We start from the raw sequence: 27,818 nt of genomic DNA on the forward strand, positions 1-27,818 counted from the left end.
TCCGGTCATCACATGATCCATCACCATGGTAAAAGATCATGTGATGGATCATGTGATGACCGGAGTGATGTCATCATAGGTACTGTTGCTCCACACAGCTAAGATGAAGACAGAAGGAGATGCTGGCTCCGCGATCAAGTGGATTAAGGTGAGTTAAATTATATATATATTTTTTTTTTTAACCCCTCCAGCGCTATTTTAGTATGCACTCTGTATTCAGAATGCTATTATTTTTCCTTATAACCATGTTATAAGGGAAAATAATACAATCTACAGAACACCGATCCCAAGTCAGAACTTCTGTGAAGAAGTTCGGGTTTGGGTACCAAACATGCGCGATTTTTCTCACGCGAGTGCAAAACGCATTACAATGTTTTGCACTCGCGCGGAAAAATCGCGCGTGTTCCCGCAACGCACTCGCACATTTTCCCGCAACGCCCGTGTGAACTCAGCCTTACTGCGTCCCACCTCAGCAGCGATGGCGAGCTGTAAGAGACCCTGCTTATGCAGTTCAACAACCCGACCACGTTCAAAAAGGGAGAGTTTCTTTGCCTTTGCCATCACAACGTGTGACTACCTGACAGAAAATGACAATGAATCCACATCTTTGCACAGATTTGGCCTTTTAAAGGCACGTGGTCCTAAAATTTTGATCAGCTGAAAAACAGCCTGTTTCAGTTTATTCGTTGTTTTCATTAAATTGAATGCTCAAAAAATCTTTTGTCTCACTCCCATTTCTTCTTGTTGCATGTTGAAGCTCTACTTGGAACCTTGTTAAGATCCAGCCACGCTAAATATGATTTTTTGCCATTTTTCAAGTGGTCTTAAACTTTTGATCAGGACTGTATTTTGCTTCTGTACTGCGCCGGCTTATCCTAACTACCAGAGCGAATCCCCATAATGCATAGAGAGTTATTTAAATTATTTATATCAGGAAATTAAAATTTTAATAAAGTAATTAGTGTAGCTTATCTTTAAAGTAATATAAGCCTGGTTTATATTAACACTTCATTTGCTGTAAATACCGTACAGTATTTCATTTATAGCTATTTCTTTATAATTGGGTTATAGTCACACCCACAGTTTTCATTTTTGTGCCTTACATGAGTTATATATTGCAGGATCCTTGGAGTACATTGAACCCTTCCCTCGGTCTTGTTCCATCTATCAGTCATGGCAAATGGAGGTGGAGAAGATAATACTACTGTAGCTGTAGTTGAGGAAGAAGGTGAGTCAGCAATCAAAACATGCATAACATAATGTAGGTTATAATATAAACACTTACCGTACATAGACAGGCAACATGTTAGGCCAGGTTCACATCTATGTGATCTGAAAGCTGGCATAGCCGGAAATCGGCCAGTTTACCTCTGGATCACATTATAGTGAATGGGGACCCGACGGTGCACGGTGTTTTCCGGCTATGCCAGATACGATGAACTCTGGCAGTCTGTTCCTCTGCCAGAATTTATAGCACAGATGTGAATCCAGCCTTGTTTTCAAGCTAAACTGTTATTTAAAGTGAAACATATACTTTGTAAAGTTGTGCTGATGAGTGATAGATTTAAAGCATTTCAATATTTGCCTGTATTGTCATATCTACATTTACAGTAGAAGTATACCAGAAGTGGATCCAGAAACAACGAGATTTAAACACTTTTCCTTTCATATTTAATTTTTTATTTGGTTGTTTATTTAAAGAGGACCCGTTGCCTTTCCAGACATTCCCTGTTGTAAAAAAAAAAAAAAAAAGTTGTATGTTTCAGGTGTTTTAACATACAAGATTATTGTAATATTGTTTTTTCCTGCCATATTATAAGTTACAGTATATATAAAAGCTCAAGAAAAAATGCCCATATCTAGTGCATGCTCCATCTTAATAAAAATTCCAGTGACCTCAAATATACTGCAAAAAAAAAAAAAATGCATATAGAAAGAATGTATTATTTTTGTACACCAGTTTTCTGGCATACAAAAGGCATAATTTTTTGCACAAGTTACAGTGGCTTAGTGGTTTGAACTGCTGCCTTGCAGCACTGGGGTCCTAGGTTTGAATCCGACCATGGAGTTTGTATATTCTCCCCGTGTTTGCGTGAATTTCCTCTGGGTACTCCCACACCCCAAAGACATACTGATAGGAAACTTAGATTGTGAGCCCCATTGGGGACAGAGTGATGCTAATGTCTGTAAAGCGCTGCGGAATATGTCAGTGCTATATAAGTAAGTATAATAAATAAGTCCTGTTTTATACTCCCTCGCCACTTTTACAAAAAATTAGCATGGAGCCCAGTGGGATTTCCTCAGCCCAACTAATTTATCAATATGCGAAAAGATGACCGCATTCCATGTTCACACGAAGATTCTTCTTTATTTATGTTATATCCAATCACAACAGCAATGCAACTTCTCAACCCCTAGGGGTTTATCAACATGTGGACCAGAAAAATTGTGCAAATTAGACCAGAAATCTACGGGGTCATTTATTATACTGAAATACACCTATATTAGGCGTATTTCAGGCGCAGATGGCAGGGCAACGGTTAGCTGCGTTGCTATCTGCAACTTTGCCCTGCTCATGCCAGGTCTAAAATTGTGGGCGTGGCGGCAGCAGGCTCGTCTCATTCATCATTTTCTACGCCTGTTTTAAGCGTAGAAAATTGTCTAAATCTGAGACAGTTAGGAATCTGTCTTACATTTAGAAGTGGCGCTGGAATGCACCGAAGTTATGGAGAGGCCTGTGCCTCTTCATAACTTCGGCAGATCCTCTGCCAGCACATGGTCTAAGATGCCAGTCTTAATAAATGTGCCCCTATGTCTTTAGCCTTTCAGGACATTGAAGAGGAAAAATAGCAGCTGTGCCCACATAGTGCTCCCCAGAAAGTATTTCTACCCCCATAGTGCTCCCACACAGTATTTATACCCCCACAGTGTCCCTTACACAGTATTTATGCACTAATAGTGCTCCCACACAGTAGTTATGCCATCATATTGCCCCCACACCGCAGTCCTGCCCCCATAGTGCCCCTATACATTTGTCATGGCCCAATAGTGACCCCGTTCAGCACTTATGCCCTCCATAATGCCCCTACACAGTATCTTTTCCCCCATAGTGTTCCTCCACACAGTAGTTATGCCTACATAGTGCCTCCACAAAGTAGTCGTGCCCCCACACAGTAGTCATGCCCCCAAAGTGCCTCCTATACTGTTACTTGGCAATATGGAAAAGAGTTTTCTGCTCACTGAGCAGACACTCTATGGGGTAGATGAGGAGGACGTTAGCAGTATGGAAGACGGGGAAAGTGAGGTAGGGCTGGATTACATTTAGAAAGCGGAGTAGAGGGAAGAGTGCCAGAAAGGCTAGCCCTGATCTGACACACCTCAACAAGTTTTCAATGTCACTGTTGCAGCAAGAAACTTCCTCTGCCAGCCCTGGAAATGTCTGCTTCAGTAACCTGTTGGGCAGGCCAGACAGGTTCTGGTAGTGGGAGACTCGATTAATATGGGTACACATAAGACAATTTGTCACAAAGACAGGGATCATCAAATGGTGTGTTGTTTTTGTGGCCCTCAACGGGGTAGATGGTTGGAGGAATGTTTAAACTAGGGACTGGAGGGGGTGGGGGTAATTACATTATAGGTGGGGAAGATAGTGCAGATAATGACCTAGGGTGAGGTAATGGCCTTGGGGGTGGAATGGAGGGAGGGACTAGAACAGATGATAACAAAAGGTGTAGGGTAAAAAAAAACGTTTCCTTGCATGTATACTAATACCAGAAGCCTGACTAATAAAACTTGTGAACTGGAATTAGTAATGTCTGAGGAGGATTATGACATGGATGATGAACATAGAATGTGTCGGCAGATAAGAACCATTTGGCCCTCTAGTCTGCCCAATATACTGAATCCTATGAATGGCCCCTGGCCCTATCTTATATGAAGGATGGCCTTATGCCTATCCCATGCATGCTTAAACTCCTTCACTGTATTTGCAGCTGAAGGCTATTCCATGCATCCACTACTCTCTCAGTAAAGTAATACTTCCTGATATTACTTTGCCCCTCTAATTTAAAACTACCATATTTTTTGCTTTATAAGACGCACCTGATGATATGACGCACCTAGATTTTTGAGGAGGAAAATAAGCAAAAAAAAAATTTGAACCAAAAGGTGTGCTTTTGCTGGGTTTTGAACTAATGGTGGTCTGTGGATGACGCACTGTTATGGGGGGGACCTGTGGATGACACTGTTATGGGGGGGACCTGTGGATGACACTGTTATGGGGGGGACCTGTGGATGACACTGTTATGGGGGGGACCTGTGGATGACACTGTTATGGGGGGGACCTGTGGATGACACTGTTATGGGGGGACCTGTGGATGACACTGTTATGGGGGGACCTGTGGATGACACTGTTATGGGGGGACCTGTGGATGACACTGTTATGGGGGGACCTGTGGATGACACTGTTATGGGGGGACCTGTGGATGACACTGTTATGGGGGGACCTGTGGATGACACTGTTATGGGGGGACCTGTGGATGACGCACTGTTATGAGGGGGATGTGTGGATGATACACTACTACGGGGGATGTAGCATCATATATAGCATCTTATGTAATGGGGGTCACTATTCACACAGGTACAATATACTGTGACACATATGATACTGTGACCAGCATAAGATCATCTTATGCTGGTCACAGTATCATATGTGTCACAGTATATTGTCCCTGTGCGAATAGTGACCACCATTACACCACAGGGCACACAGTAGACTTTATATGTAAAATCTTTTAATTGCTCTGCTTTCTTCTATACCAGTACTCACTATAAAAGCAGCAGTCCGGCCAACACGTGACGTCACTTAGTCAGTCACACTCCTGTCAGCTTCATTAATGAAGTGGGAGGAGCATGACCGAGTGAGTGACGTCACGCGCCGGCTGGACCGCTGCTTTCATAGTGAGTACTGGTATAGAAGAAAGCAGAGTGTAATGAAGCAGTTTTCATATGTAAAGTCTATAATCTTCAAGCAGTATCTCTCCTTTTAACTAGGGCAATCCTCTGTAGTAGTACAACTCACTATGAAAGCAGCAGGCAGGGCGGCAGCGTAACCTCGCGATGCTCACTCATTCACGCTCCTCCCACTTCCTTCATGAATGAAGTGGGAGAAGCGTGAATGAGTGAGCATCGCGAGGTTATGCTGCCGCCCTGCCTGCAGCTTTCATAGTGAGTTGTACTACTACAGAGGATTGCCCTAGTTTAAAGCAGAGATACTGCTTGAAGATTATAGACTTTACATGTGAAAATTACCGTGAGCAGGGTCCGATGTATTACAGTACAGTGACTGCATCGGGCCCCGCCGCGAGTGTTGCCAGCCTCCGTCCCCTCCTCCCACCCCTCTGATACATCGCGGCTTGCGATGCATCAGCGTCACCGAAGTAAACATGGCAGTGTTTGCTTCATAAGACGCACTGCCATTTTCCCCCCAAAAAAGTGCGTCTTATAAAGCGAAAAATACGGTATGTCCTCTTGTAGCAGTTTTTCTTCTTTTAAATATTCTCTCCTCTTTTACCTTGTTGATTCCCTTTATGTATTTAAAAGTTTCTATCATATCCCCTCTGTCTCGTCTTTCTTCCAAGCTATACATGTTAAGGTCCTTTAATCTTTCCTGGTAAGTTTTATCCTGCAATCCATGTACCAGTTTAGTAGCTCTTCTCTGAACTCTCTCCAAAGTATCAATATCCTTCTGGAGATATGGTCTCCAGTACTGAGCACAATACTCCAAATGAGGTCTCACTACTGCTCTGTAGAGCGACATGAGCACCTCCCTCTTTCTACTGGTAATGCCTCTCCCTATACACCCAAGCATTCTGCTAGCATTTCCTGCTGCTCTATGACTGTCTGCCTACCTTTAAGTCTTCTGAAATAATGACCCCTAAATCCCTTTCCTCAGATACTGAGGTTAGGACTGTATCACTGATTTTATATTCAGCTCTTGGGTTTTTACGCCCCAGGTGCATTATCTTGCACTTATCAACATTAAATTTTAGTTGCCAGATTTTTGACCATTCCTCTAGTTTTCCTAAATTCTTTTCCATTTGGTGTATCCCTCCAGGAACATCAACCCTGTTACAAATCTTTGTGTCATCCGCAAATAGACACACCTTACCATCGAGGCCTTCTGCAATTTCGCTGATAAAGATATTAAACAATACGGGTCCCAGAACAGATCCCTGAGGTACCCCACTGGTAACAAGACCATGGTCTGAATATACTCCATTGACTACAACCCTCTGTTGTCTGTCCCTCAGCCACTGCCTATTCAATTCAACAATATGGGAGTCCAAGCCCAATGACTGCAATTTATTGATAAGCCTTCTATGTGGGACAGTATCAAAAGCCTTACTAAAATCTAGATAAGCGATGTCTACTGCACCTCCTCCATCTATTATTTTAGTCACCCAATCAAAAAAATCAATAAGATTAGTTTGACATGATCTCCCTGAAGTAAACCCATGCTGTTTTTCATCTTTCAATCCATGGGATTTTAGATGTTCCACAATCCTCTCCTTAAGTATGGTTTCCATTAATTTCCCCACTATTGATGTCAGGCTTACTGGCCTATAGTTGCCCGATTCCTCCCTACTACCTTTTTTGTGAATGGGCACAATATTTACTAATTTCCAATCTTCTGGGACGACTCCTGTTGCCAGTGATTGGTTAAATAAATCTGTTAATGGTTTTGCTAGTTCACCGCTGAGCTCTTTTAATAGCTTTGAGTGTATCCCATCAGGCCCCTGTGACTTATTTGTATTAATTTTAGACAGCTGACTTAGAACCTCTTCCTCTGTAAAGACACATGCATCAAAAGATTCATTAGTCTTCTTTCCTAACTGAGGTCCTTTTCCTTCATTTTCCTTTGTAAAAACTGAGCAGAAGTATTCATTGAGGCAGTCAGCTAGTTCTTTATCTTCTTCCATATACCTTCCTTCTTTTGTTTTTAATTTGGTAATTCCTTGTTTTAGTTTCCTTTTTTCATTTATGTATCTGAAGAATGCCTTATCGCCTTTTTTCCCTGACTGAGCTAATTTCTCTTCTGCCTGTGCTTTAGAAGCTCTTATAACTTGTTTGGCCTCTCTCTGCCTAATCTTATAAATTTGCCTGTCATCCTCGTTTTTTTTATTTTTATAATTCCTAAATGCAATCTTTTTGTTTTTAATGATTTTGGCCACTTCTGCTGAGTACCACAGTGGTCTCTTCCTTTTTTTGCTTTTACTGACAAGCCTAATGCAATTTTCTGTTGCCTTCAATAGTGCCACTTTTAAGTAGTCCCATTTCTCCTGGACTCCAATGAAACTGTTCCAATCTGATAGGGACTCGTATACCACTAATCTAATTTTAGAAAAGTCAGTTTTTCTAAAATCTAAAACTTTTGTTTTTGTGTGGTGTGACTCAGTCACTGTACTGATAGTAAACCACACTGACTGGTGATCACTAGATCCCAAGCTTTCCCCTACAGTAATATCATATACCAAATTCCCATTTGTGAATACTAAATCTAAAATGGCCTCCTTCCGGGTTGGCTCCTCAACTACTTGCTGTAGAGATAATCCCAGTAGGGAATTTAGAATATCTGTACTCCTGGCTGAACTAGCTATTTTTGGTTTTCCAGTTTACATCTGGAAGATTGAAGTCTCCCATAATGATAACTTCCCCCTTCAATGTCATTTTAGCTATTTCCTCAACTAGTAGATCATCTAATTCTTTGACTTGGCTAGGTGGTCTATATATCACACCTACACGAGTTACCTTATGATTATCAAGCTGCAAGGTATCCCAAACTAACTCTAAATTGTTCTCGCTAACTTGTATCAAATTAGATTTTATGTTATCTTTCACATACAGGACCACCCCTCCCCCTTCTTGCCTTCTCTATCTTTCCTGTATAGAGAGAACCCTGGTATTGATATATCCCAGTCATTACTCCCCTTGAACCATGTCTCAGTAACAGCCACTACATCTATATTCTCAGATGCCATTATAGCCTTAAGTTCATTGATCTTATTCCCTAAACTGCGAGCATTTGTAGACAAGAATCTGAGCTTGTCATTTCTTAACCTTTGTGCTACTGGCATCTTCTGGCATTTTTCCAGGGGGCAGTTGGACTGCTGGATTATCACTCTTTTGCCCCCCTTTCCTAGTTTAAATGCTCCTTAGCAAATACTTGGAACTGTTCACCGAGGACATTCGTTCCCTTGAGAGAAAGATACAAACCATCTTTCTTGTACAGTTCTTTTCCATTCCAACAAGAGCTAACATGAGACACAAGTCAATGTGGGTAAAAATACATGGAGACAAAAACAATAATAAAATAAGGATAGGAATTTGCTATATGCAAACTAATAAACCAGACACCACAGAAATTCTACTACTAGAAATAGATGATGTGGCAAATCATAATGAGGTCATTGTCATGGAGGATTTTAACTACCCAGATATAGACTGGGACACTGAAACCTGTACATTTCATAAAGGAAACAGGTTCTTGGCAATAACCAAAGACAATTACCTTTCTCAACTGGTTCAGGATCTGACTAGAGGGTGAGCCATACTGGACTTCACACTAACCAATAGACCTGACAGAGCAACAGATGTGCAGGTTGGGGCACACCTGGGAAATAGTCACCATCAAATAATGACCTTCTATTTGTCATTCAAAAAAGTGTTTCCTCAGGGAGGCACCAAAAACAGAACTTCAAAAAAGCAAAACCTGACCAGCTAAGAGAAGCTATTAGTCTAATGAACTTCTACAATGTCCTCAAAAAATGCAGCCACAAAATGGGATATTTTTTAAAACCATCCTAAATTATAATTGTGAGAAGTACATACTGTATGGGAAGAAAAGGGTGATGAACTAGAAAAAAAACAATGTGGATAAATAGAAACGTAAAGGAAGAAAAGGACGACAAGAAGAAAGCACTCAAATCACTAAAACAGGAGTGGAGCGAAGAAGCATTGAAAAACTATAAGGAAAAAAAATTAATATGTAAAAGACAAAATCAGCCAAGCTAAGACAGAGAGGCTCATTGTCAAAGAGAGTAGAACTAACCCTAAAATATTTTACAATTATATCAATCATAAAACGTTTAAACTTGAAAGTGTTGGCCCTTTACAGAATGATAAGGGAGGAGTTGTAAAGAGCGATGAGGAGAAAGCAAATCTATTTTTTTTTCTCCACTGTACAGTATTCACTGAGGAAAATAAACTGTCAAATGAAATGCAGAGTGTCAAAGTAAACTCCCTATTAAAAATGGCCTGACAAATCACCAGGTCCAGATGGAATATACCTCTGTATCATAAGAGCATTAAGTAGTCTCATAGACAGACCCTTATTTCTGCTATTTAAGGACTCTATAATGACAGGGAGTGTTTGACAGGATTGGCACTTAGCAAATGTGCTGCCAGTATTCAAAAAGGGGTCAAAAGCAGAGCCCGGGAACTATAGGCCAGTAATTCTAACATCTCTCATGGGTAAACTGTTTGAGGGTTTTCTAAGAGACGCTATTGTGGAATATTTCAATGAAAAGAAGCATATAACATTGTGTCATCATGGCTTCATGAGTGATCGGTCTTGTCAAATTAATTTAATCAGTTTCTGCGAGGAGGTAAGTTCTAGACTTGACCAGGGTGAGTCAATGGATGTCACATTTAATACTGTGATACATAAAAGTACATTAAAATAGAATGCTTGACATAGGGGGAAAATGTGGGTAAGTAACTGGCTCAGTGATAGAAAACAGAGGGTGATTATTAACAGTACATACTCAGATCAGGGGTCATCATCACTAGTGGGGTAGCTCAGGGTTCAGTATTTGGCCCTATTTGCTTGAATATATTTATTGGGTTGCACAGTAAAATATCGATTTTTGCAGATGACACTATACTGTGTAAAGTAATTAACATGAAAAAGGATAGTACACTGCTACAGATGGATCTGAATAGATTGGAGGTTTGGACAGAGAAGTGGCAGATGAGAGTTAACACTGATAAATGTAAGGTTATGCACATGGAAAGGAAAAATACAAGGCACCAGTACATACTAAATGATAACATACTGGTTAACACTGACATGAAAAAGGAGTTAGGAGTTTTAGTAGACAGCAAACTTAACTGTAGAAACCAGTGACAGGCAGTTGCTTAGAAATTTCGATTTGGTCGCTTCTCTGAATTCTTTGGGGAAAAAAATCTCTTCGATCCAAATTAATTTGTCCCCGGCCTGCAGTTAAACTTTAGGGAGAATCTATCCTGGTGTACATCACTGTGCAGTGCAGCAACATGCATAGCTAGTCCTTAATGGTAGCGAAACATTTATTGTGCTTCTAAATGACAGGCAGGTCACATATATGGCCATGCTCATCTTCGTGCAAGCCACCAACATTTCTAGTTAACCCCATAACAAAAAAATAAAGCATACAGCATCCTTTAGTAAAGCAAAAAAATAAAAATAAAAAATGCTGTGCATCCCTGCAAATGTCCCAATGACTCTTTAGTGGAACAAAAGGACATGGAGGCAGCGCCAATAAAGTAGTGGAGGAAAAGAAAGGTTCCTTTAATCCATGTTATGGCAGTGCAAACACGTGTTTGAATCCCTTCTGTTAGATGTAGAATGACTGTGCGTCAATATTAGGCTTAGTTCACACTTCACTTATTTGGTCTGTAATTGTCAGCCCAAAGCAGGTGCAGGTCAAACCCACAGAACTGCTGCAAATTTTTTCTTGATACTTAATCAGAGGGTAGGCTTGGCTCCTGAATTTGCCTCCTAATAAGTGATGGAAATAAGTGACCAAATAACAGAAGTGGAAACTCCAACTTACAGTTCAATGTTAGCCTGTTAGCGTCAATGTTAGCGTCAGTCCCAAAATTCAAGGAGTGGCCCCTTGACAGTGGCAGCAGTAAGGCTGTGTTCACATCACTGTTTATTTTTCTGTTCTTCTGATCTGTCAAAAAAAAAAAAACAGCCCAAAAAAGAAGATCCCGTAGTTTGAGCATGCGCCTTCACACTTTCAGTATTTGGTCAGCATTTAATCAGTATTGGTAAGGCAAAAACAGGAGTGGGTCCAAAACAGAGATAACATGATGGTAATATTTGCATGTCTTCTGTGTTTTGGACCAACTCCTGCATTTGGCTTCCAAATCCTAATCAAATCCTGATGCAAAATACTGACCATGTGATAGAAGCCTCATACTGAATTTGAGTGCATAGATGCATGTGATGAGAACATAGTTCCCCTACTTAAAAATCACTAGTCAGGCCACACATAGTGTTGTGTACAATTCTGGTCTCCTATGAACAAGACAGACATAGCAGAGGGTTCAGAGAAGCGCAAATAAAGTAAGAACTGGAATGAGTGGACTACAGTACCCAGTAAGATTATCAAAATTTAGTTTTATTTAGTTTAGAAAAAAGAAGACTGAAGGCAGATCTAATAACTATGTATAAATATATCCGGGAGCATTACATAGGTCTCTCCCATTTTTATACCCAGGACTGGGACCTGACAAAGGGACATCCTCTGCGTCTAGAAGAAAGAAGGTTTCTACACAAACCTAGAAGAGGATTGTCTACTGTCAGAGCAATGTGACTATGGAACTCTCTGCCAGAGGAGGTTGTGTTGGTGAACTCACTAAAACAGTTCAAGAGGGGGGCTTGGATGTATTTCTGGAGTGTAATAATATTACAGGTTATATTCACTACATTTCTGGAAAAGGGTAGTTGATCCTGGGAGGTATTCTGATTGCCTGATTGGATTTGGGAATTTTTTTTCCCTAAAAGGAGGAAAATTGGCTTCCATCTCATGAGGTTTTTTTGCCTTCCTCTGGATCATCTTGCAGGATAACAGGCTGAACTGGAAGGACTTAGAAACTGTGTTAGAACGCTAGGCTTGGTAGGAGGAGAACAGAGGTCAATTCTGCACCCTGCACAATCCTCCTACACAACCCAGCAGGTACGATGTGTTACTGCATTGGACCTGAGGCTTTGGAGAGCACAGGCTGAGGATTGGTGAAACAGGGAGCTGTGTGTGAAACCAAACTCACAGATTTTTATAACAAAAAAATAGGTTGGTTTCCCATACAGCATTGTGTTGAAAAATCCCAATGCAGTTTTTGATCCAAGGCCAGAAATGGTTCCAGCTGAAAGGAGAACTATCTTTCTTTTTCCTTTCGAAATAAAGTCTGACTTTGGCTTACAAAAACTGCCTGAAAGAATGTCAGAAAAATTAATTAAATTTTCTGTGCAAAACTGCCCATAAGCCATGTTCACATGTTGAATTTGTTACATGGATTTTTACATGTTTTCTACACCAAAAGTAAGACCGATTCTGCTCTCGATCTGTTTTACATCATTTTCAATGGGAAATTTGTGTTGTAGTTTGGAGCATTTTTTTTCCTGTATATGGATTGAAATCTGCATTTATGGAGAAAAAAGAGGAACCACTCAACTGAGTAAAAAGAAACAGTAGTCTATCACTACTTTAACCCCTTCAGAACCCTGCTATTTTTAACCTGAAGGACCAGGCTGTTTTTTGGCAAATCTGACATGTGTCAAATCTGACATGTGTGATACCTCATAAGTGTAAGGCCGATTCATTGGCCTGTATTTGTGGGAGGGGCTTGGCTGCCTACATCAGCGGCCGGCGCCCTCCCACACGTGTACGGCGTACAGAGTTCGAGACTTCCGGAGCGTGCGTTGTACCTGACAGTCCTGCCGAACAGGTCAGGTAAGTCGATGTCCGGTGGTGCGGTCGGCCCCGTTGGTAAGCGGGTCACACGCTCCGGACCACTTCACATGCCCTCGTTCGTCCGACGGAGGTAGTGGAGCCGACGCGGCGCTCCCCCCTCCGCCGCTTAGGTCGGGCATGGTGGTCGCTCGCCGGCGGGGGGCGGGGCCATGGCCAGGAGAGACCGCCCCCGTCCACCTCTTCAGGCCACCTCCCACGCTCCATGTTCAGCCGGTTCTGCCCGCTCCCCCACGTGGTGGGCGTGCCCTCAGCGGCGGGCCGGCCCCCCAGTTGGGGGGAGGCGCCCCTGCCATGAGCGCTCTGTCGGGGAGCGGGGCGGCTCCATGTGGCCCTTCCTTGCCACAATCGGGGTGGGGCAAGGCCACACAGGCCCCCCCCTCCCGTCTCTGTCCAAGCCAGGAGGCACCACCGTGTCCCCATGCGGCGGAGATGCCCAGCCGGCGGTGGGTCGGCCCCTCTAAAAAAGGGGGGCACCACCGCACTGAGCACTCCACCAGGGAGCGGTGGGCCTCCCACGCGGCACGTTGCTAATTGGTAAAGGGGGGAGGCTGCGTCAGGTTAAGCTTCCCCCGTTCCAAATCATGCCAGGGGGCAACGCCGTTTCCCCACGCGGTGGAGGCGCTCAGCCGGCGGAGGGTCGGCCCTCAGACGGCAGGAGGGCGCCCTCGCACTGAGCACTCCACCAGGGACCGGTGAGGCCCCCCACGCGGCATTCCGTTATCGGCAGGGATAGGCCCTCACCACCGGGGGCCCTCCCTGTGTCGGTTCATGCCTGAGGGCTGCGCGGCTCCCCACGCGGCAGGAGTGCTCAGCCGGCGGGCGGGCCAGCCATCGAACGCAAGGGGCCCCCCCGCACTGCGCACCCTGCCAGGGACTCGCGTTAGCTCTCCACGTGGCACAAAAAATTGTGTTGCGTGAGGCGCGAGCCGTTGCTCAAAGGTACCCCCCCTACTTGGTCCTCGGTGCCAGGGAGCTCCGCGCTCCCCACGCGGTTCACGGTGGAGCACGGTGGGGGACGCAATGGCCCGCGCCTCGCGCACACCTAAAGTCTGGCACGGGCCGCCGTGCTGCTTAGGTAGGTAGGGGTTCGACACAAACGACAGACAGAGACGGGGGGTGGACAACGTCAATCAATGCCACCCCCATCCATTGATCAAATCCACAGCCCATAGCTCGTGCTCCATCAGTTGTACCCCGTGCATTGACTGGTTTCTTCGTATTGTTTGTTTCCCAGGTCTGAAAGAAAAAAAAAAAAAAAACACAAGAGAAGTCAGCCTAGGATTTCACTCGAGTTTTCTTTGGAACGAGGTAGTGGGGGTTCACACCAGTGGCGGGAGGTATTGATTGTTAGCAAGGGAGTGGTCTCATGCACTGTTTTACGTTCAGGTTGTTCCATTTCAAAAAAAAAAAAAACATCCGCGGGGTTTCAGAGCGCAGAGTTCCTCAGTTGGTAAGTAAGTTAGGTCTTCTAGCGTGTTCTTCCGGGTGGCGGTCCTGGCCACTCTTTCACGGCCGTTCTGGGGTTAGTGTGCGTGCTTCACAGGAACAGTGCACCTTTTCTACCACGTTGTCAAACAGCTTCACGGACACGGGTGGTCGCCCAGGGTAGTCGGTCACCTTGCATTATTGTTTCCACAGCTGCGATGTCGCACGCGTCTGACATTATGGAAGCATCAGTGCATGAAAACGCTGCAGGGTCGTCCGAAGGGGGCAGTACGCTATCCCTGCGTGCATGGACTATTCCCAAGCTGATGGCGGAGCTGACGAGGCGGGGCGTTCCGTTCCCGGCGTCTGCCAGAAAAGCGGAGCTATACCGGCTATGGAAAGACTCCCTGGTGCCCAGCAGCGGTGATCCCCCCGCAACCACGATACAAACATCGCTGGCCCAATTACACCTCATGCTGAACAATTTGACGTCGGCCGTCACGTCCATACAGGCTAGACTAGAGTCAGTCGAGGCTCACAACTCAGCAGTATCGGTCTCTTCACCCGAGCCTCCGGTCGCCTCCACCTCTGCCGCGGCAGACATTCGCACTGCCCAGCCAGTCCCCAACGTGACTCCGTCTCATTTTGTCCCCATCAGCATCAGAAAGGACATCCTAGAGGGTAGGGACGTCAATCTCGCTTCTCTACTAATAGCCTCCAGGGACCTTTCTGACAACAAGGTCATAGCTTGCGGGGAAGTGTCGGTGGTCCTGAGAAGCCGCGACCACCGGCTCAATCGCAAATTGAACATTCCAGAGTTCGTCATGGCTTTCAGCCTTTTCAGGGACGTCATTTGTACTGCCAGGCCGGACAGGAGGGAGGAACTAGACCTGTACCTCTTTCGGGTCACAGAATTGGGTCATAGGTATGGTGGGAACGCGTTCTATGATTACCACTGTTCGTTCTCAGCCAAAGCAGCTGCGGCCCTGTCCCAGTTTCAACATGTCACAGACTGGTCCGTCCTGGACACAGAGTTGTTCTGCAGACACTTTGCAGGCCTGAAAGCTCCCTCCTGTTCTGCCTGTCAGTCTATCTTTCACTCAGTAGAGTGGTGCCATAAGTCGGCTGTCAGCACGACATCATACCCCTCCGGCTCTACAGCAGGACCACTCGACATCTTCAGACCCCCCAATTCGGTTGATAAACTAGGACGACCCATTGTCCAGTTAGGTAGGGCCCAGATATGCAACAATTTTAATTACGCGTCTTGTAATTTCGGGCAATGCCGTTTGTTGCATATCTGTACCAACTGCTTCAGGGCCCACCCCCGAGTAGCTTGCTCATTAAAATCGGTGAAGAATTACATGAGCGTGGTCAATACTAGTCGTCTACAGCTACAATTGCAAGGTCATCATAATCCAGGGTTTGTGCAGTTTCTGGTATCAGGGTTTCATGAGGGTTTCCACACGGGGTTAATCACGACCCCAGAGGTCACACACGAGTGTAGGAACCTTCAGTCAGCCGAAAGGAATCCTGGCTCAGTAGACACACTCATAGAGTCCGAGTTAGACAAAGGGTTCTTAATTGGTCCTTTCGAAGTGCCCCCATTTCAACGGTGGAGAGTCAGTCCCGTGGGGGTCGTCACAGGCAAGTTCAGTAAGAAGGAGAGACTCATCATTGACTTGTCTGCCCCACATGGTTCCCAGGTCCCCAGCCTCAACTCCCTCATTCCTTCGGAAGAAGTTGGTATGAGGTATTCTTCTATAGACCAGGCCATCGCCATCATCATGAAGACAGGTCCCGGGTCCGTGTTGTCCAAAGCAGATATATCGGACGCCTTTAAATTGCTCCCCATCATGCCAGCACTCTGGCAATGGCACGGTATCAGGTGGAGGGGCCTGTATTACTTCGCCACAAAACTCACCTTCGGTTCCAAGAGCGGCCCCTGGCTCTTCGATCAGCTGGCTCAAGCCCTTCACTGGGTTCTGGTACACAAGGTTCGCTGCGAATTCGTCATCCATTACTTAGATGACTTCCTACTGATTGAGAGGCCAGGGGCTGCTCCTCTGGGGCTAGGGAAGCTGCTAAGGTGTTTCTCCCAGTTGGGGGTACCAGTTTCTTCCAAGAAAGTGGAGGGCCCGTCCACCGTCATCACCTTTCTGGGCATCGAGTTAGACTCCCAACGCATGTTAGCCAGGTTGCCTGCGGACAAGCTAACGAGAGTCAGAGAAGTGATCCACAGGTTTTCAGTCACGTCAGTGGTCACTAAGACTGATCTTCAGTCGCTACTGGGCATGTTAAATTTTGCCATGCGCATCATTCCGCAGGGCAGAACGTTCATATCCCGCCTACTGGCGCTCTTAAGCTCCGCCCCAGAACAGGACAGCCCAGTGCGTCTGGACAGTCAGGCCTTAGCGGATCTCTGTATGTGGGACCATTTTCTGGACCGGTGGAATGGGGTGTCCCTATTCGTTCCCGAGCTGTCGTGTCAGTCCCCCTTAGTCTTTTCAGACGCGGCGGCCGGCACAGGGTTTGCCGCTATATTTGGCACTCACTGGGTTGCAGACGGATGGCCTGCCGAGGTGGAACTAATCCCAGGGTTCCTTCAAACCTCGGCACTGTTCGAGCTGTACCCCATTGTGGTAGCTGCTCACATATGGGGCAGTCTTTGGGCGAATCAGTCCGTCCTGTTCGTGACCGACAACGCAGCCGTGGTAGACATCATAGACAGTGGGTCATCAAAGTCAAGTCATGTCATGTGCTTCCTTAGACGGTTAGTACAGCTCTCCCTACACCACCATTTCCACGTTCATAGCGCGCATATGCCAGGTGATCGAAACTTGGCTGCCAACGCCTTATCGAGAGCTAACTTTTCCCGTTTCTTTCAGGTCATGCCAGAGGCAGACGCGACAGGCGCCACCGTTCCTCCTCACGAGTCCTTAATGTTAGCGTAATCGACCACCTTGAGACGGCCCACGCTCTGATTCACAATTCCCTCTCGCCCAACACGACCAGAGCGTACCACACCGGGTGGAAGATGTTCCGCAGGTTCCAGGGGGAATGTCCTCAGGGGGAATCCAGTTTTCCAGATCACATCCTGGCGTTCATTGGCTATTGCCATTCAGTGCACAAGCTCTCCCACAGTACGATGAGGTCGTACCTAGCGGGTGTACAACATTTCCTCTCCGTTAGTCATCCCGAACGACCATCAGTGTTCACCATGCACGCTGTCAAAGCCGCACTCAAGGGCTTAAGCAAATGCGGACATCAAGGCCAAGGGCGTAGGCAGGCGGTCACCGGGCCCCTTTTCCGCAGTCTATCCGACGTCCTGGACAGTAATCCTTTCGGGGTTTTGCCCAGCCTGGTACTCAAATCTGCCATCTATTTAGCCTTTTACGGCTTTCTGAGGCCTGGGGAGTTCACTTGTTCTTCCGGCAGTAGCAAGTTCCTCACGGTCAGCCAGCTGGTCCAGAACACCGAAGGGTTCACGTTACTGCTCAGGATGTCCAAGACCTCCCAGGTGGGCCCCCCTGTCCCGGTGTCCTTCTTTCCCACGTCACACCAATGGTGCCCCGTCACGGTGCTCCGTCAGCTACGGTCCGCCTTGTCGGGGTCTGGGCCTAACAGTCCACTATTGCCCTTCGGGGTGGTTCCACTCACCACCCATCAGTTCGTATCCCACGTCAGGTCACTGGTGGCCAGCCTGGGCTGTGACCCCTCCACTATTTCAGGGCATTCGTTCCGCATAGGCGCTGCATCAGCAGCATCCAAGCATCAAGTACCAGCACATGTCATTCAGAAATTAGGGCGTTGGCACTCGGCATGTTTCACCCGTTACATACCTCACCCCGATACTGAAATGTCAACAGCTTTTCAGAACCTGGCTTTGTAATAACCTCGCAATAAATTACTTTTGCCTATCAGTATGTCTTTTGCCCTCTTTCAGGTGTCCCTCCACGACGCGGTTGCGGCACAACTCTGACCGCTTAGGGTTAGGTATCCCTGGTAGGGTCAGGTACGTACCTGGTGGCCACGACCACAAGTGTAAGGCCGATTCATTGGCCTGTATTTGTGGGAGGGGCTTGGCTGCCTACATCAGCGGCCGGCGCCCTCCCACACGTGTACGGCGTACAGAGTTCTCCCTCCCACCCAGCCCCCTTTTCCTGCTACTCTCAAAGGGGATGCCCTCTTTCAGGTGTCCCTCCACGACGCGGTTGCGGCACAACTCTGACCGCTTAGGGTTAGGTATCCCTGGTAGGGTCAGGTACGTACCTGGTGGCCACGACCACAAATATTATTTGAGATGAAATCTACAATTTGGCTGCTTCGCCGACTTTCACAAAGAAATTCGCTTTGTGATGAATTACTTTGTCACAAAGAGCATTTCTTGTAAGTAGTGGGCACAATGATGGGGAATGGCGATTGAGCGTTTGAGCACGGCCGCGGGCATCTTGTTTCAAGAGATTTCGCATGGGATCTTCAATCAGGAAGGCCTTGGTCTCTTCACGCTCAAACGTTACCATGAAGCACGAGGAAATTCGACTCATAACAAAGCGAATTTTCCTGGAAATTCAGGTCGAAGTCCACTCCGTCTACTTCCATTCGCTTAAGACTAGTTATTACTTAACATTATCCGTATGTCTACTTTATGTTGACATTATTGTGTCATATTATTTATTAGGACATTGCATGGCTTAGAATTATAGAAGCAGTTTTTAAACTTTTGAATAAAATTTACTAAATCCCTTTTAATGGACCAATTCAGTTATGAAGTAAGGGGCTTACATATTAGAACCACCCATAAATTATCCTATTTTGGAACTAAACCCCTTTAAAACTAACTAACTTTGTTAACCTTTTAGGTGTTCCTCAAGAATTTAATGGAAATGGAGGAGAAATTTCAAATTTTTATTTTTAATTTTATTTGTTGTAAACTATCCATTGTAATCCATTTTTCCTGTAACACAGCAAGGGTGAACAGCAAAACAAACCTCAATAATTATAAAATTGATTCTGCAGTTTATAGAAACATTTCATATGTGGTCATAAACCGTTGTATGGGCACACAGCAAGGCTCAGAAGGAAAGGAGTGCCATATGATTTCTGGAGGGCAGATTTTGCTGGAATGGTTTTCGAGCACCATGTTGTTTTTGAAGAGACACTGAAGTACCCCTACAGTGGGCACTCCAAAATTGTGATCAGATTTAGAAAACCACTCCCCTCAGGTCATCTTTTGAGGGGTTTAGTGAGTGATTTGACCCCACAGGCTTTTCATAGAATTTGAAACACATGGTTGTAAAAATGAAAAAAAAATTACATTTTTCCAATAAAATGTTTCTTTAACTACAGTTATTTTTTATTTTCACAAGGAGTAACAGGAATTAAAGCTCCCCACAATTTGTTACCCATTTTCTCCGAAATACGGCAACACCCCATATGTCATCATAAACTTCTGTATGGGCATACCACAGGGCTCAGAAGAGAAGGCGCACCATATTAAATTATGCACTGGAATAGTTTTCAGGCAACATGTCGCATTTGAAGACCTCCTCTGGTACCCATACAGTAGAAACCTCCAAAAACGGACCCTATTTTGGAAACTATGTCCCCCATGAAATTTTTTAAGGGGTGTAGTGGGCACTTTGGTCCAACAGGGGTTTCATAGAATGTAGAAACACTTGGCCATGAAAATAAAAAATTACATATTTTACAAGAAAATGTTGATTGAGGCCCAACATTTCCCTTTTCCCCAGGTGTAACAGAGAAAAAGGACACCACCATTTGCTACCCATTTTCCCCAAATGCTGCAACACCTCATATATGGTCATAAACTACTTTATGGGTACATGGCAGGGCTCAAAAAGGAATGAGTACCATATGGTTTTTGGAGGGCAAATTTAAAGAGGACCTTTCACCGATTCTTACCCTATGAACTAAGTATACAGACATGTGGAGCGGCGCCCGGGGATCTCTCTGCACTTACTATTATCCCCGGGTGCCGCTCCGTTCTCCTGCTATGCCCTCCGGTATCTCTGTTCCCTAAGTTATGGTAGGCGGAGTCTGCCCTAGCGCTGGCCAATCGCATTGCAGAGCTCACAGCCTGGGAGAAAATAACCTCCCAGGCTGTGAGCTCTGCGCTGCGATTGGCCAGCGCTAGGGCAGACTCTGCCTACCATAACTTAGGGACTGGTATCTCCGCCTACTATAACTTAGTGAGCGGAGATACCGGAGGGCATAGCGGAAGAACGGAGTGGCGCCCGGGGATAATAGTAAGTGCAGTGAGATCCCCGGGCGCCGCTCCACATGTCTGTATAGTTAGTTCATAGGGTAAGAATCGGTGAAAGGTCCTCTTTAACTGGAATAATTTTCAGGTTTTTGTACCTCTAAAGTTACTACATTTCAGAAACTACACCCAAAGGAATTGTTAAAGGGGTATAATGAGAACTTTGGCCCAACAGATATTTAATAGAATTTACAAACCCTGTGCCATGAAAATGAAAATTTTTTATTTTTTTTACAAGGGGTAACAGAATAAAATCATCCTACACTTTGTTACTAATTTTTTCCTAAATGCAACAACACCCCATACGTGGATGTAAATTGTTGTATGGGCACACCACAGGGCTCAAAAAGGAAGGACCAATATGTCAATTTGAGAACTAGTTTGATGATTTATACAGAATTGACCGACAACTACTGAGACTCTGAGGTTAAATTAAAGAGGTTCCGTCACCAGGATCAACCCTATTAAACTCCCACCTCTCCTTGTAAACCACCTCAGCTATAGTACAGAGTGTGTATAATACACATATATATATACAGTACAGACCAAAAGTTTGGACACACCTTCTCATTCAAAGAGTTTTCTTTATTTTCATGACTATGAAAATTGTAGATTCACACTGAAGGCATCAAAACTATGAATTAACACATGTGGAATTATATACATAACAAACAAGTGTAAAACAACTGAAAATATGTCATATTCTAGGTTCTTCAAAGTAGCCACCTTTTGCTTTGATTACTGCTTTGCACACTCTTGGCATTCTCTTGATGAGCTTCAAGAGGTAGTCCCCTGAAATGGTTTTCACTTCACAGGTGTGCCCTGTCAGGTTTAATAAGTGGGATTTCTTGCCTTATAAATGGGGTTGGGACCATCAGTTGCGTTGAGGAGAAGTCAGGTGGATACACAGCTGATAGTCCTACTGAATAGACTGATAGAATTTGTATTATGGCAAGAAAAAGCAGCTAAGTAAAGAAAAACGAGTGGCCATCATTACTTTAAGAAATGAAGGTCAGTCAGTCAGCCGAAAAATTGGGAAAACTTTGAAAGTAAGGGCTATTTGACCATGAAGGAAAGTGATGGGGTGCTGCGCCAGATGACCTGGCCTCCACAGTCACCGGACCTGAACCCAATCGAGATGGTTTGGGGTGAGCTGGACCGCAGAGTGAAGGCAAAAGGGCCAACAAGTGCTAAGCATCTCTGGGAACTCCTTCAAGACTGTTGGAAGACCATTTCAGGTGACTACCTCTTGAAGCTCATCAAGAGAATGCCAAGAGTGTGCAAAGCAGTAATCAAAGCAAAAGGTGGCTACTTTGAAGAACCTAGAATATGACATATTTTCAGTTGTTTCACACTTGTTTGTTATGTATATAATTCCACATGTGTTAATTCATAGTTTTGATGCCTTCATAGTCATAAAAATAAAGAAAACTCTTTGAATGAGAAGGTGTGTCCAAACTTTTGGTCTGTACTGTGTGTGTGTATGTGTGTGTATATGTATATACATATATTATATATACATAGTAGATATGTATAAGCCAGGACATAGCTCTGCCCTCAGCCTGATATCTAGCCCTGTCAATCAAGGGGAGGGGGGCTCAGAATATTCACCCCCACCTCTTAGTGCTTAAATTGCTCATTTTCATATGAATAAAAACGCAGATCTCTCTGCAGCTGTTTAGCATACAGACAAAATAAAGGTATAGTTTTAATCAGCATGATGAGCTCTACCAGGCAGTATGTCTGGTTTAATAGGGTTGATCCTGGTGACAGAAATCCCCAAGAAGTGACTGCATTTTAAAAATCACACGTCTAACAGCATTTATATATATGTGTGTAGTGAACATTTTGACCAAAGAGGTCTTTTGCAAAATTAACTTACAGCAGATGGTGCAAAGTAAAAATTGCAATTTTTCCACAGATATTCCATTTCAGTGCCCAACTTGTGCCAGTGTGTAAGCCCTCTTAGTATTATGCTATGCTTCCTAGTTTTATAAACACCACCATACATGTGACCCTATGTGCACAGAAAGTAGTGGTGCATGGGTTCACGGAGGCAGTGGCTGTAGCATTCATTCAGTGCGGAGTGTTGGGGGTAAAATCCCCTACTCGGCGGTGTGGCAGTTTTTTGTTAAGCCACCGGAGGAGGTGAACATGGCTATTTGCCGAATCTGTGGCAGAAGTGGAAGTGTGGCCAGGGTGCCAATTTTGGCACCATGGACCTGCGTCAACATATGCAGCGTCACCATAAAGTGGCATTGGGAGAACCGTGGCTCCGATGTGGTGGTCCAGCCTGCTGCATCAACCACTGCATCACCCAGTAGCATGCACCCGATTTCAGGCAGTCAAGGCTCCACCACCTCACCTGAATGGAGCTGTCTGTCATTCCCATCATCTACTGGTCCTCATCCTCCTACTCCTCGTCACTCATTTCGTCAGTAGTCGATCACCTTAGCGATTGCCAAGATACAGCAATATGCATGTGCTAATCCTATGGTGCAGAAGCTGAACATGCTCCTGGCCAAGTTGCTGCTACTACAGTCCCTCCCTTTCCAAGTGGTAGACTCTTTACCTTTCAGAGAAATGATGGCTTGTGCTGAGCCAAGGTGGAGAGTCCCAAGCCGTCATTTCGTTGTGAAAAAGGCAGTACCAGCCCTGCACAAATATGTAGAACAGAAGGTGGGGCAGTCCTTGAGCCTGTGGCTGCCAAAGTGCACAACAGCGCTGATATGTGGAGCTGTAACTACAGTCAGGGACAATACATGTCCTTTACGGCCCACTTAGTGGTTCCTGCCCAGCCACACCAGCAACTGGACCAGATGACTTTGCTTCCACCTTCACATTCTCATGCTGTTGGTCCTACGACAATGTCCGCCTCTGCCTCCTCATCCACCACCGTGTCCTCAGCCTCCACTGCAGGGAAAATTCACAGTGCTCCTCCAGCATACCACATGTGCAGGGCACAGCGATGTCACGCTGTTCTACACCTCATTTGCCTGGGCAAACTGAGTCACACAGGGGAGGAACTGCTCCGTGTTCTTCATCAAGAAATTGAGCCCTGGCTTTCTCCGCGACAACTCAAAATTGGAACCATAGTGACTGACAAACATGGTGACTGATGTCGGACCTGCGTCACGGAGGGCTGAACCATGCGCCCTGCATGGCGCACATGTTTAATTTGGTTGTCAAGCAGTTCCTGAAATCTTCCACCCATCTGCAAGAAATCCTAAATATGGCCAGGAAACTTTGCATGCACTTCAGCCACTCGTACACCACCAAGCACACCCTTCTTGAGCTGCAACGGCAGAACGGCGTCCCCCAACATAGACTGATATGCGACGTTTCCACCCTCCATATGTTGGACCGACTATATGAACAGAGAACGGCCATAAACGATTTCTTGATGATCCAAGTGGACAGGAGTACTCCCCTGTGTAACTTCGATGTCAGCCAGTGGCAGCTCATGCCCGACACCTGCCTTTTGCTCAGGCCCTTTGAGGATGCCACGTTATTTGTCAGTTGCTAGGACTACGGGATGAACAACATCATTGCACTGCTTTATATACTGGAACAGATGCTGGTAAATATGGCTGGTCAGGGGACTAGAAACGTGGCGCCTACATCTCACGGCCACATAAGCCCTGTGGGGGCTGAACTGGAGGAGGAGGACATTGGAGCACAAGCAATGTGTAGTGAAATGGGTGGTTTTTCTACACAGGTGACAGGAGAGGAGGAGCAGGAGCAGCCGGAGGAGCAAGAAAGAGATGAGGAAGACGAGGCAGATGACCCAGGCACACCGTGGCAGTATGCAGTGTAGATGAAGGCAGGGAGTCCCTCCGAGTCACTTGTGCAAATGGCCCGCTGCATGCTCACTTGCTTGCGTAGTGACAGCCAAATTGTCACCATTCGGCAGAGGGATGACTTCTGGCTCTCCACCTTGTTGGACCCTCGCTACCGGTCCAAAATAGGGGGCCTTTTTTACACCTGCTGAGAAGGAGGACAAACTGAACTACTATAGAGATATCCTATGTAGTCAGTTGGCCGCTGCCTATCTGCGCCATCGTCCATCCTCTCTCAGGTTTGACTAGGGGGCCTCTCTGCGCTCTCGTTCCACTGAAATGGCTGCTGTGGCGGGGTGGGGGGATAGGAGATAACTAGCTCCATATGCAGCAGCTTGAGTCTAGAGTCGCTGATGAGCAGCTTTTTTCACCTGCCTAGTGAAGAAACTACTCACCAGCAGCAGCAGACCAGCTAGACCTGGTGCAGAACCTGAACCAGCAGGTGGTGGCATACTTGGACAGCACCCTGCCACCCCACATTGAAGATCCGCTGGACTACTGGGCAGCCAAACTGGATTTGTGGCCGCAACTGGCCGAGTTTGCCCTGGAAAAGCTGTCCTGCCCAACCAGTTGTGTGGCATCAGAGCGGGTGTTTAGTGCAGTGAGAGCAGTAGTTACCCCAAGGATAACTTGCCTGTCCACCCAAAATATGGAGAGACTGACCTTTGTCAAGATGAATAAGGCATGGATAAGCCAAGATTTCCACCCACCAACGCCTGATGCATCAGATTAGATTATCCATGCTGCCTCACCCAAACCTTGGCAAAATTGATCGGTTTCCTCTGGGTACCTGCCTTAGCTACTATTCTGATGCTGCCACCCGCCTGATGCCACACATCTGATACCAAGTGCTCCTTCTTACACCCACCATCGTCAGCGGGTACTGTTATTGACACCCACCTCCCCACTCTGTCACCAGGTCACTCTGTGGTCTCCTCATGTTGCTGCCACATCACCACTCTGTGGTCTCCTCATGCTGCTGCAACATCACTACTCTGTGGTCTCCTCATGCTGCTGCTACCTCATTGCTATGTCACTGGGCCCCTCTGTGGTATCCTCATGCTGCTGCCACTTCACCACTCTGTGGTCTCCTCATGCTGCTGCCACATCACTACTCTGTGGTCTCCTCATACTGTAGCTACCTCATTACTATGTCACTGGGCCACTCTGTGGTCTCATGCTGCTGCCACTTCACCACCCTCCCCACTCTGTGACTGGGCCCCTAGTGTCCCTGTTTGGCCTTGTTGACGTCATCATTTATTTGACCCTTCTTTTGATCTGTCAGAAGGAAAAATGAGACGCAAAATGGATCCTGTCTATGTAGCAGCTGTAAGGCCTGTATGGTCCCATCAGAATTGGCTAATCATTTGGTAGTAATATCGCCGTTTGCTCCTTTGTCTCGTTCTCACAACCGAAAACGACCGCCAGAAGTACAATCAGGAAATCTTTGGTGTAGTGTGCGTCGATGTGTGCGCAATTCCTCCAAAATAACGTCACAGAGACGTTCTCAAGTAGGATCCAATAATGTGCCTGGTTCCAACAGCTAGGCTAGGTTTATTTATACCAGAAGATGGAAGGCGGTCTTACAATCATGACCAATGGGGAGACAGGTGATTGGCTGGAAGGCGGTCTTACAATCATGACCAATGGGGAGACAGGTTATGGTATGAAGTGATTGATTGGCGAAGATGTGAATGATCGGTTCGCACACTTATTTGCGCCCTTTTCGTTGCCGCGCTTATCCTCGCGGATGAAGAAACCTTTTTTCGACGCTCCCCATCCCTCCCGCCTGAAGGCGGCGCCATGACACTGGTATCCTGCAGTAATACCAGGCCGAGCACAAAGTAGCTACAGGTCAGGACGACCAGAGCATCATGCGAAAGTTTCTGCGCGATGCGAACAAATCTGCGCATCTCCATAGTATAGATGGCTACCATACGACGAACAATAATTTTTCCACAACAGTTCCCCCCTTTTTCGCCATATGTCGTCATTTCAACGTCTCCCTAACACTACAATCACTCAAACCAGACCTCTAAAGGGAATAAACATATAAAGGGTAACATGCTACACTACAGATGAACTAACGAGAAGAACCTGGCCTAGCATTCTTGGGCCTCTTCAGTTGCTTGACCGCGACGTCCGGCAAGGGTGGTGGCAGTGAAAAGTCTCTAAAGTGTTTTTAATAAAGAAATGCCTTCAAAAGGAAGGGTGATTCTCCATGACTGTTCCTTAAAATGCGGTGGTTCTTTTTGGGTCGGTCCTCCTGGAGTAAGAATCTGGTTGCTCCGGGCGATGGTACTCTGCGATCATAACGTGGTCCTCTGAACGGCTCCTTGCGACTCGATTCATCAAGCAGCAGGTCATTCTCACTGCCACATAGAAAAGAAATAGAAAGCACAGCAGTAACAGGACATACACTCCTATTTCCTTAAGCCACTATCCTATAGAAAACAACATATCACCGAACCCCCCAGACCTTTAAAGGGGTTCCTACCTTCATCTGCAATCACACGTGCTTGCCCCTGTAACGCCTTAACTCTATCTAGATGGGCATGAACCTTGTCACCAGTATCTTCCACCCAGGTGCAGCAATCCTCCCCCATTGAATTCAAAGAAACCCCCCTTTTCAGCTAAAAGATAGTCGAGAGCCATCTTATCCTGGAGGAGAAGAGTTTTTAACTGTCGCTGTTCAGAGGAGACTTCTCTCATGGCTTTGACTGTCTCGTTGAACATCTCATCCACTGTGGTAGAAAATTTGTTCAGCCGCTTCATAAGTTCTATACCCCATCCGGTCCAAGCACTGTCCCCTGCAGAGAACAGCTCCCTCCTAGTCCTTCTTCCCATACTCACCCTCCTCTGCACCATCAGATCCTCGTGACCATCAGCAATGTAGGAGGCGGGGACTAAGCTGACAAAGGAGCATGACCCTCTAGCATTCGTGGGAATGACTCTGTAAGCAGGCTGCCCACATAATAAGTAATAGGACCCAGTTAGAGAGACACAAAGGTCATTAGGGTTCCGGTTATGGGAGTTGAGCAACAGCTGGATGGATAAAGGGATTGCTGCACCATCCTGAATGTCACCCCCTCCCCCCCCAGCAGATATAGTCGTGTCTGGTGGTTAGGTTGTTACGATCAGGGATTCTATGGTCGATCTGGACAGTGATCCCAGATGGGCATTCGGTCCGACCCATGGACTTGGCTCCAAATCCAGAGCTGATATTAAAACAAATCTGGGGTCGCCCTAATTGACCGGATACCCACACGGGTCTACTAAGCCTACTACAAGTCTCAGGGCTGACATCAAGACCATAAGTGACGTTACCATCTAAGAATGTATGGTTGAACTCTATGGATAGGTGACGCTCCACAAAGGGTTGATTTTTCTCATGCCCACCCTGATGTCATAAAGGGCATGAACTGCCGCCATGGCCGGGAGGCTCTGACCCGGAGGTAGTTTGGAGCACAC

General features: G+C 45.9%; 1 protein-coding gene across 3 annotated transcripts in view; it reads left to right on the forward strand.

The window, feature by feature from the left end:
* BAK1 (BCL2 antagonist/killer 1) overlaps positions 1–27,818 on the forward strand; it is a 275,538-nt gene that overhangs the window by 72,186 nt on the left and 175,534 nt on the right. For all 3 annotated transcript variants that reach the window (XM_040424183.1, XM_040424185.1, XM_040424184.1), the window contains exon 2: positions 1,122–1,228. In XM_040424183.1, the coding sequence (XP_040280117.1) occupies positions 1,174–1,228 (55 nt within the window). In that variant the 5' untranslated portion in view covers positions 1,122–1,173. The remainder of the gene's footprint in view (positions 1–1,121; positions 1,229–27,818) is intronic.

This window comes from Bufo bufo, chromosome 3 (assembly GCF_905171765.1).
Source record: "Bufo bufo chromosome 3, aBufBuf1.1, whole genome shotgun sequence".
NCBI lineage: Eukaryota > Metazoa > Chordata > Amphibia > Anura > Bufonidae > Bufo > Bufo bufo.